Consider the following 11,926-nt stretch of genomic DNA (forward strand, 5'->3'; position numbering starts at 1 on the left):
AACTTTCCCCCTAAAACTTTCTGTGATACAGCAGCTAAGTCAATACATGGAGAGACTTCTGCACCCTGCCTCTTTGACCATAGATTCCACAGCCACATGTAGTGAGATTAGGAAGTACAGTATCTGAATGAATTAGTTTATTTATTTTTTCCTGTACATGGGCAAACTGGACGCTAGTGTTATGGGGAAAAGTGACAAAGTCTCCAAATTTACAGGTGTGTTCCTGCTCAAGGCTTAAGCCCTTAAGCCATTCTTTGTAATCAGCCATGATCTGAGGACACATAATGCAACCACCTTGTTATTGCTAAGCAAGTCTGGTCAGAGCTTTAGTGGGAGACTCCTGCACCAAAAGGAAGCAGCAGACATGAGTTCCTTATTTGTGGTCCATTGTGAACCTGGAAATTCCCCCTTCTGACAATGAGATGAGTTAGTTTAGCTTTTCTTTATCTCTATTCTGAATGTCTTGGATTCCTGCAGGGCTGTTTCTTTCATATTTTATATGCTTCCTCAGTGAGTACCCTGGGTATTTAGAAATTGCTTCCTTATTTTGGGATGGCCGTGGTTATTGTTTAAACTGACAGGCATTTGACCACCTGTCCTTGCTAAAGGAAAGAAAGATAATATGAAGAGCTGAGTGTTGTGTACCCCTCTTAAAAATATCCAGCATAAGGAAAACATCTAAATTATATTTTGTATAATTCAGATAAAACAATACACTTCGTGCTGGTGCAGATGCAACACAAGCACTTTTAATCATGGTTAAGCGATCAGAAGCCAGCCACAGGATTGCACATTCCTTCCCTTCCTGCCTTAACCATGGTCAAGAAATGGACAATAACTAATAAGAGTCTCCAGGTTTTCAGGTTTAATAAATGTTTGGTTGGCAAATGGTGGTTATTTTGCATAAATACTTCCAATTTGCACACTTTTGTCTGAAATGGAATGTTAATTATGTAGATTTCACATTTAGTTTTTAGATGGCATTAACTAAGTGATGTGCAGTAAAATCGAATATTGCAGTGAATTGTTTGTGGATCATGACAGAGGGAGTGAAAATATTCCTGGTGCAGATTTCCCACCTCTTCCCTACCTTGAGTCTGAATTTTTTCTTCTTCAATTTTTTCCCCCTCAGCAAGAAGGCAGCACATGCCAACTTTTATATAAGATGTATGCATAGGCAACCAATCCTATCAGCTACCGGTATGAACAGATTTTGTCAGAGTCAAGGATGTTAAAGGTTACAGCTAACATTTTCATTAACAGGGCTCATTTCAAAGAGAACTGCTCATTTCCACCTTCATGACATTGATGGTTTTATTTCTTCAGTAGGAATGTGGAACAGGGGTCTCGAGGGACTCGATCTACTCCTGCACATTACAATACCGTGAACCGAATGGATAGACATCGAATAATGGATGACCACAACTCTCCAGACAGAGAGAGGTAGATATTCAGATGTAACAGAGTAAACAATGGAAAGAATAATAATACATTTCAGAAAAAAACAGAATCAATTCAGATTGATACTTAAACCTCAGCATCTCCAGTTTACAAAAGTGAAATAATTAAATTTGCCTAATGCTATTTCCTGCTATTATTATTCTGTATTACATATAAATAGTCCCATAGTTTGCTTTTACCTGTAAGGAAAGCTTGAAGAAAGCATGCAAGAAGAACATTTTAGCCAAATAATTGAATCAGTTCTACGGGCCTTTTATTTTACCTTTGACAATAATCACATTAGAATGAAAACTTGGATTTATTTATTGAATTTGTAGAGATTAGAAATATCAAAGGATTTCCCAGTTTGATTATTGTAATGCTACACTTTGTTGTTGTGGAAACACCCCTTCCATGCACAAATGGATGGGTTTTGCTTTTTAAAAAGGTTTTCACTCTTTACCAGTTCCCAGTGTTAGAAATCTGCTTCCATGAAACTTCAAAGAAACCTCTAGCTCAGGCATCCCCAAACTTGGCCCTGCAGTTGTTTTGGGACTACAATTCCCATCATCCTTGACCACTGGTCCTGTTAGATAGGGATGATGGGAGTCGTAGTCCCAAAACATCTGGAGGGCCGAGTTTGGGGATGCCTGCTCTAGCTGGACACATGATTAATATATAGAGCTGGGGGAGGGTGGGGATATGTTTTGTAAGGAAGTACACCTTGTTAGTACCTTTTAAACAGTGTTGCTTGAGAAATCTTTTATATAGCAACCTGAGATCTACTGGCATCTTGGAATTTTAATGAAATAGAAGTGAACCAGAGATTGTAGTTGGCTTATGTTGCTTACTCTGCAACATTACCTGAGGCATTTTTTGCTTTCATTTTAAAAAATAGACAGGACATTTTTCACCTCATTAACTTGTGTTAATGAAAATTGAATTTGAAATGTTCACCTCCCTTAGTTTCATAATATACTTGCACTTCAATATTTTTAACACCTTACCTAACAAGATACCAGTATATCTTCCACAATCTTACATGTACAAAAATTAAAGTTGATTTCTTTTTTTTTAAAAAAAGAATACTGTCATTAACAATTTTTCTGTTACTATTTTTCAAACAAAAAGTAATATTTCAGACTGCCCGAATCATTTACTATGATTTCTAATTATAAATGACAGAAGCAGCTAGTAGCAAGTAACAACAACAACAACTTTATTACTTATACCCAATCCATCTGGCTGGGTTTCTCCAGCCACTCTGGGTGGCTTACAGTGTTACAGTGCATATAAAAACATACTAAAACATAAAAGGTTGTTTGCAACCTAGCTAAGAATTTAAAGAACATGACAGTTGATTTTGAGGTAAAGTTAAGGTGTCTTTCTCTGCTATTGAAGTAATTCAGTCTTGTTGTTGTTTAGTCGATTAGTCGTTTCCGACCCTTCGTGACCCCATGGATCAAAGCACGCCAGGCACTCCTGTCTCCCACTGCCCCCCGCAGTTTGGTCAAACTCATTTTCGTAGCTTCGAGAACACTGTCCAACCATCTCGTCCTCTGTCGTCCCCTTCTCCTAGTGCCCTCAATCTTTCCCAACATCAGGGTCTTTTCCAGGGAGTCTTCTCTTCTCATGAGGTGGCCAAAGTATTGGAGCCTCAGCTTCACGATCTGTCTTTCCAGGGAGCACTCAGGGCTGATTTCCTTAAGAATGGATAGGTTTGATCTTCTTGCAGTCCATGGGACTCTCAAGAGTCTCCTCCAGCACCATAATTCAAAAGCATCAATTCTTCGGCAACCAGCCTTCTTTATGGTCCAGCTTAAATTCAGCTTAATTCAGTCTTAAAATGGTATAATTTGAAGTGGATTGTGCTTTTGAACTGTTTAGCTTTAATTAAATTTCCTAAACACAAATTCCTCCATTGTGCTTAAATTTAGAATGCTAAATGCCTGATTCACCAGCATGTTAAACTGGACCAGGCAAATTTAAGCTGGCTAAATCTTTGCCTTTTTGACATGTATTAGAGGGGGCGGGGGAGAGAGACATAATTCTTAAAATAACAAATAGCAGACTGTGGGTAGCAGATTCTAGGCACCATTTCCAGAATAAGAGACACATTCCAGAACTGATACGTTCTGCTGTTCTTTTCAATTTAAAAAGCTGTGGCCCAGAGCACCGAAAGACTCTTTTAGGCCATCACTTATAGATGGTGTAGCATTAGGTAAGATGCTATCTTTTAATGGATGAACTCATGCTGCTGAAAGAGTATGCAGACAATTGAGTTAAAAACTCGACTTCAGGCAGATGCTTGACAGAATTATGTGAACCAGAAACTGCATACTCCTTAAGCCACTGTTGTTGGCCCAGTAAATTATAATAGCTTGCCTATTTGTTGTTCTGCTGCTTATTCTCTGGGGCCATCAGAACAAAATATACCAAAGTTAAACAGATAGTTTTGAGTATTCTTTGCAGGCCTGGTATCAGACTTTCTTTATAACTGATGCAGCCACAGTGCTGCACATACTGATAAGTGTGTCAACAGGGACTTTTTCAACCCCTTTCCTTTTTCTTCAAGGACACTGAAAGAAAGGGCCAAACAAAAACCAGTTCACCAGAAAGAGAGAGAGAAAGAAAGAAAGAAAGAGCATTTTGTCCTAATGATCTGGCACTTGATTGGAATATATGGTACTGTTGTTCTGCCTTTAGACACCCAAAACTCACTTTCAAAGATTGTTACTTACTCTCATGGTAATCATTACCGCAAAATTGTTTTATGAGCCTGAAAGCATAATTTAAAATAGTATATTTTCCTAAAAGTTATTAAGCTTGAAAAGTCTCTAGTGTGCATTAAAAATGTATTTACAAATATCCTCCGCATTGAGATAGATATTGTTCCAAAACTATGGTCATTTAATAGTGCATTAGCTGAAGGATGAAATAGCCAGCTTCTCTGTTTATTCTTTATACTATCCTTTCTCCAAAGAGCTTAAGTTGGTGTATATGCCTCCCCCTACCTTTTATCCTCAAAATAACCTTGTCAGGTAGTTTAGGCTGACACCAGTAACCTTTGTGGCTTAGAGGGAATTTGAAGACAGGTGTATCCAGTCTAAATTGAGCACTCTAACCAGTGCACCACACCAAAGAGTTGTCAAAGGATCCATTTGCTTAAATAGTGCTGCCCGAGTCGTCTACAAAATGGGGGTGGCTCACTTTATAGAGCAAAAGAGACATGGAAAAGCTCTCCTTAAGGAGAGCAACATTTGAGCAGTTTACCTTCTCAAATTTGTCACCCCATCCCCCTGTTCCCCTGAGCTCAGCTGGGAGAAAAGCAGCTGGGGTGGGGTGAGGCAAAGATGCCTCATTTGACAGAGGGGCAGAGGGTTGCTACTAGGCAGATGACATCTTCTGTTGTGGCTCCTGATTGTGGAATGCTCTTCCCAGGGAGTCTCAGCTGGTGCCAACTTTGTCATCATTTCAATACCAGGTTTAAAATATCTCTGCTCCCAGATGTTTGGTTGTTGGTACTTGGTGTATTTTATTTGACTGTTTAATTGATGGTGTTATTGAGGTACGTAGAGGTTAAAATGTTGTATTTATATTTTTTGTATTTTCATTCTTGTTGTCTGTCGGATGTAAATTCCCTTAAGACTTCACAGTGTATGGTGATTAATAAATAAAGTAGTAGCAGCAGCAATAATAATAATAATAATAATAATAATAATTAATTGGACGTAAGGTGTTTAGCTCCCCTCACTAGCATGTTCATTTTGCTGTAGAAATTGAGACTGATTTATCTGTGATGGAGCAGATGTGAGTCTAAACAAATGGGATTTGCTGTTGTCACATCTGTTTTTGACCTTAAAGTATAAAGAGCTAGGATTCCAGAATAAAGGAGGGAAATTGACATTGTCAGTACTTTGTCAAGTAAAAGCTTATTGGAAAGTTTCTGAGCAGTTGAAGTGTGTAGCATTATGCAACCACTTTGGGAACTCTGATAGAAAAACATGGTGCAAAATGAAGAAATAAAATACTGTATCATTTAGCAGTTTAACTAAGTATATGGTTGCATTGGTGCACTAATTCTAGAGTCTGTCTGCAGCAAAAGCTCTGAGGGTATTTCTCCCCTTTAAGTCGCATGTGCTTCTTGCTGCAATTCTGAAGTTGAGGCTGAAAGGGTAAGTGGCTATATGCTTACACTGGGAAGCAACACTTGGCCCTTTAAGTTGCTAGCTCATTGTGGCAGCAGGAGAATTAGGCTGTACATCTTTTCAGAAGCAAGTCTCATTGATTTTAGTGTCAATGCTGTAATTATTTATAGTTTCCTGCTTTTATAGATCCGTTCAGTTCCAGATTATAGGATCCCCCCCCCCCCCATGTTGAATAAAGAACTAAGTGATTTTGAACTGGTGAAAACGTGAAATAAAGACACATCGTTGTCAACAATACTAATATACATTCTCATATATGAGAAGGAAGTATAACAGAAAGTATTTGAGGGTTAAATATGTCTTATTTTCTGCATAAGAAATGATCATTTTTAAACCAGTCTAAATGTGCTCAGAAATATCCAGATCTAATTGTGTGTGTGTGTGTGTGTGTGTGTGTGTGTGTGTGTGTGTGTGTATTGTCACCCTCTGCCCCCCGGTTAGCTATGTCTGATGAACCAGGGGCAGCTCCAAGCCAGCAGAGCACTGGAGAATTATGCCCTCTCCATTTCCCTTGTGGTACTCATGCTGCAGATTAGCCACTGCCCCTTGCAGATTGGCCACCTATCCCTTGAAGGATCTTGTGGCATCCCAAACTAACAAATTTTCTGTAGCAAAACCTATTGTGGTCCAAATCTTATTTTTCCAGATGCATGAAATGATATTCTCTGATACAGATATAAACAGAATGACGTGCACATACAATGGGGGAAGATAAAGGATAGAGTGTCCTGTTACTCTGTAGAGTGAAATGCAATCAAGGTCCAGTGAAAAGGGTAAATGGTCTATTTAGCTTGAGTGTGACCCATTCCTGCAGGTAATGAATTGGCAAATCAAGATGAATAGATAACAAACACCACTTTGCTGTGCCAATTTATTGCCAGTAAGGTCACACTCTCTCAATTGGATTTTTTTTACCCTAGGACTTGTTTGCATTCCATTCTACATAGTAATAGGTCACACCTGTCTCTTCCATCGATGAGTCCACAGGTACCTCTTGGTAATAACATCTCTCTTCAGTCTATACATGTGTGTTGTGTGTAGATACACAAAGCCTTGTGCTTAGCAGCTTAGCTGTTTATCTGACAAAGTGGATTCTTGCTCATTAAAGCATCCAAATCTAGTATTACAGGTTACAGCAAAAGCTACTGAATCTGTATAGCATGAATCCAATACTGTTTCATGGAAATACACAAGACATTAGTTTGTTATTTATTAAAAACTGTTATGTTCTTCCATTCCACAGTTGTATAAAGTATCTTACATCTTTGCTTTAAACCAATTTCATAGAATGAAACAAATTAATAAACAGAAAACTGTGAACATTAAAACTCAAAACAGCACCACCAAACCCAAAGCACATTCTCCCCCTCTGTCAATCCAGAGGTTTGGGGAAAAGAGGATTTTTGAAGGAGTTTAAGTTCAGAAAGGGGGATCACTGACACTAGGAAAAGATTATTCCAGAAAGTTAGGTTCGCTACTAAGAAACACTAACTTCTCACTCTTAACAGTTTAGCTTTCCCAAATGTGTGCCGGGGGGGGGGGGTATTTTCAGCTGGTTCTCAGCTAAGATTTTTAGAAGCTTGAAAAGTTTCATGTGATTTTCTCCACAGTTGCCATAATCTTCTTAACCAAACTGATTTTTGGCATATCCTGATATTTCCAAAATGGGTACACTGACTGTGTGTATCAAATGAGCAGACATTGTTCATATATGTATAATATAGTTCTGCAGGAACTTATGAGGCATTCTGTGAATATTACAAAACAATATATTTCCATTTACCAAGTATTAATTTCACAAAACTGAGGCACGCTCCATTTGAAGCATGAAATTAGAATGAAATTAACACATTTTAATAGCTTTTCTTTGGGAAGAAGCATTAGTACAGTTGGTCCTCCAATAGGATTTTGTAAGCGTTACTCTGAATATTTTCATGTACCTTTCTTCACTATTTATGTCTCATGCCTAATACAATTGAACCTTCTCAAATGTATCAATGACTCTGGGCTGGTTCAGAAATAACATTCCTGGAGCGGGGATGGTGATGTCATCAATTTAAAATGGCACCTTAGTTTGCATCTTCTACTTACCCTGAAGGCAGTGTGACACTCTGCTTGCTTAATTCAACACAAACACCTCTCTCTACTATCGGGGGTATCATTGTGCTGCATTGCCTTCAACCTTTCCAGTCCCAGGACTCAGCTTTAGGTCATACATGAATTTGGGGACCCACTATTTCCCCCCTAAGCTTGTATTTACATGGTGTTGCTGCTGCTGTTGCAACCTACCTTAGGAATGGAACCCAAAGGGAATAAAGGGTGGGATTGACTTTTAGCTATCCCCAGGGAAAAGAAATACTAATGGATGCTAACTTTCAAAGATTTCTGGTGTGCTCTTGTAATGAGAAGAAATATAGGTTAAAATTTCAATATGCTGTGTTTGAGCTTATACGAATCTGAAAAAGTAGCAGTAGCCATTCTTTACAACAATGCATGTTTGCACTATTGGTGTCCTCCAGAATTGTCTCTAGGTCTGATATTCACAGATTCAGTAAAAGCTTAGTTAGGTGCAAATTAAGTTCAAGTCAGAATACCGTAACATCAGGAGAGCTATGAATGTTGCTGATAAAGTCTCAAAATGATTTATTTATAATAGGGATAAGGTATCAGGAAAGGAAAGAGGAAGAAAATCACCCATACCTGCCAGGTTCAGCTTAAGTAAACTCATTATTTTTCCTTTGCTAAGGCATCAGACCTCTGAGTCACTGTTTTCACTGAGAGAGCTGACAAATCCAATAATCTATGGAAAATTACCTGCATAAACATAGAATTGTATTACTGCCCAGTGTAATTTCTTGAATATAGTGGTCCTTGTTATGGTATGCCCCATCTTGATAAAGGCAGGATATATACTAAGGTTGCATTTTCCTGATTCAGACAGGCCAAGTCCTGCAGAATGGCAGAGCTTAAATCTCTATGCAAGCTTTAGCTTTAAGTATCTCCCGAGACCAACAAAGCATGCTGCATTGCTGTTCATACTGTGATGAGAGCTGCTGATTTCGATCTGCCAAAATGAGAAATTCTGAAATGACAGGCTACTAGGACATGATTCATGACAATTTATGCTTTGAGAAAGAAATTGCTATAAAAGGTCACCTTGATCAAACCAGTACCAAACTGGAAAAAAAGTTTTGTGATAGTCTTTCCAAAATAGAAAAATACATCTGAAACCAGCTTTCCTCTTAATAGTTGCCACTGGAATGATGCTAAAGCAAAGTGTTAATTTAAACTGATATGTACAGCTATATTTTGATTCTGGGTTGCCTTTCCTACTCTGCACACAAATTAATTTGAGTCTAGCAACATTCCCATCTCACTTTGTCTTAAATATAAAAAGAAAATATTGTTTTTATAACTCAAGAGATGAATGGTTACATTAGAAAGGTTGATAGTGGGGTATCTTAAATCATGCATTTTTCTATTTGCTACTGTCTTACCTTGTTCTCTCCCCTGCACCACCACCACTGTTTCTAATGGAATAAAAGGTACCATAAAAGAGTACCTCTTGTATACTCAATCAGTTATTGCCACAATATTTGTTGTATCATGAAGAAAAGAACATTCAATATTTGTTTGTCACTTTTAGCCAATATAAAAAGGGCTAGATATATGAGTAGCAATGGGTGAATCAGTTTGTTTCTAGTTTGTGTCAGTTTGACATGTATTCACTCATAAACCTGTTTCATCTCATTTTCATAATAACGTGTGAATATATTTTTAAATACACACCAAAAAATTACTAATTAAATATTTGATTTTTATTTTAGAATTATATTTCTAAACTTATTTTCTCCTGACATACCTATCGGTAAATGGATAGTTTCTTAATGCATATTTCTAAATGTATTCTGATATGTTTTGGAGCCCAGAACCACAATGGAATATTTGAGAAGTGTAAAATCTGATGGCTAACTAAGTACTGATCTAGACATAAATCCATGAGGTGCTGATCAGATGAGTTCATATCAGAATGTGCAAATACTGGATTCCTCAAGGTTCCTTGTATATGATACTTCAGTTCTTGACTGTTGGGTTTAATTACTTCTAGAAAGGTTGAGGGTAGGACAATGATTATGCCCCACTTACTAGGGAGTGCCATTTATAGCCGATGTGGTGGGGTTTGGGGAAGTGCTGGTGACGGGATTTCCCATGTGACTGGGAAGCACTTTGTGTACCTTCCAACCATGCAGGAGGTTGAGAGATGAGCAAGACTAGGGAAGCCAATCAGCATTCAGCCTGGCTCCTTGAGGGGCAGAGCTTCAGGAGTGGACCCGACTGGAGAATGCCCACTGTCAGGTACATTCCTGGAGCATATAAGAGAAGATATTTTCAGTTCTTCACTTGGTTATCAGCCAGTTTAATCTCCCACCCTCTTCTCTGTACTTTAACACTTGCCTTCTTGCAAGGATAGGATAGTAATCGATGAACATTGCTATGGACTGTCATTGGTCTCTGCTTTCAGGATCAGGGAGCAATTTTGCTTCCAGGCAATTTGGCATGGTCCTGTAGATTTCCACCTACTTCATAGCAGTCATCACAACTTGAGCCCTCACTCTGGGAATGTCCTCTTTCTCCTGCCTAAACTTGCTGAATTCCAGGAATTTGATGCCCCCCATTTACATGAACTGTGGACTGATTAGGTAAAAGGTAAAGATAAAGTACCCCTGGATGGTTAAGTCCAGTCAAAGGCGACTATGGAGTTGTGGCGCTCATCTTGCTTTCAGGCCGAGGGAGCCGGTGTTTGTCCACAGTTTTCCGGGTCATGTGGGCAGCATGACTAAACCGCTACTGGCACACGGAGGACCGTGATGAGTGCCAGAGCGCACAGAAATGCCATTTATATTCCTGCCATGGTGATACCTATTTATCTACTTGGTGATACCTATTTATCTAACTGGCATGCTTTCAAACTGCTAGGTTGGCAGGAGCTGGAACAGAGCAACGGGAGCTCACCCTGTTGCGGGGATTCGAACTGCCAACCTTCCGATCAGCAAGCCCAAGAGGCTCAGTGCATAGAATTAACCCCCCCCCCCTATCTCTAGGGTTTACAGGTGTTCAAATACTTACACTGGGGCAATAGAGGAATATTATCACGGTGCAGCAATCAGCATAGCAAAGTTATAAATTGTTCCTCTAGGTGATAAAAATACCATTAACATTTCCTTCAGAGTTTTTTGGTATCCTGTGCATTTTTTTCATGCTTTTGTGAGGATTGTAGAATTATATTGATTAGAGACTATGATTTTGTAGCTGCTGTATTCTCATGCCATTTGTCCTTCAGTTTCCTTTTTAGGATGTGTGTTCATCTATCTTCATTTCATTGTCTTACATTTTCATTTTTTGTTTCTGCTATGCTTTCAGTCCTTATGTCAGTCTGCCTTGGTCTCAACACACTCAGTCCATTGACTACCATCATAGAAATGCCAGGTATCTGTTTTCCTGTGTGTGTGCCTCTGTGTGTATAAATGCATGTCCCTGCTTGCACCTATATTTTTACTTCACTCTGTTCAGGTCACTGAAGGGTATTGCAGGATTGCTTTATAGACAAATATTTAGAAGATTAGTAGGTGTTATTTTTAAAGACTGAAAACATTCAGCTGTTTGTTTGCCTAACCATACTCTACTTGTTAACACCCACTTCCTGTTATTGGCATGTGTGAAATAGCAGTTGATTTATCAGGTTTTGTCTTTGAACTTCCAAATGTTAGAGTCAGGTCATTGATCATTCCATAAAAGGTATATGGGTCACACCCACACCATATATTTAAGTGTATTTTAAGTGTATTTTGTGGGTGTGACCCATATACCTTTAAAGCACATGGCTTCCCCCAAAAGAATTCACAGAGCTACAGTTCCCAGTACCTTTAACAAACTACAGTTTCCAGGATTCTTTGGCTGAAGCTATGTGCTTTATATGTATGGTGTGTGTAGTTTCTAGACCTATATATAACATTTCAAAAAGTCACTATCCTAGGCAGTGTGGACAACATTCAAGTAGGTTAATTTCCATACTGAAAGAATAAATGATGTTATGTGAAGGACAAGTATTAAAGTTGGTGTAGTGTGTTATCTAAATGAGTGAGTTGTGACCCAGGAAAGACCTAGTTGGAATCTCATCTGAGCTATGAACTCAGTTGGTAACTCTACATGCACATCTGTTTCTTAGCTCCAGTGCTCCCGGCTGTAGTTTGGGGCTAATAATGCTACCTACATTACAT

At 38.7% G+C, this 11,926-nt stretch overlaps 1 protein-coding gene across 50 annotated transcripts in view; it reads left to right on the forward strand.

Annotated features, from left to right (window-relative positions):
* RIMS2 (regulating synaptic membrane exocytosis 2) overlaps window positions 1-11,926 on the forward strand; it is a 360,961-nt gene that overhangs the window by 217,108 nt on the left and 131,927 nt on the right. For 17 of the 50 annotated variants that reach the window (XM_088675781.1, XM_088675807.1, XM_088675776.1 and 14 more), the window contains one exon: window positions 1,330-1,443. In XM_088675781.1, coding sequence (XP_088531907.1) covers window positions 1,330-1,443 — 114 coding nt within the window. Of the gene's footprint in view, window positions 1-1,326; window positions 1,444-11,069; window positions 11,136-11,926 lie in introns of all 50 variants that reach the window. The other 33 variants (XM_088675810.1, XM_088675812.1, XM_060277671.2 and 30 more) reach the window with 3 other exon arrangements.

The sequence above is a fragment of the Zootoca vivipara genome, chromosome 8 (genome assembly GCF_965207765.1).
Source record: "Zootoca vivipara chromosome 8, rZooViv2.hap1.1, whole genome shotgun sequence".
Taxonomy (NCBI): domain Eukaryota; kingdom Metazoa; phylum Chordata; class Lepidosauria; order Squamata; family Lacertidae; genus Zootoca; species Zootoca vivipara.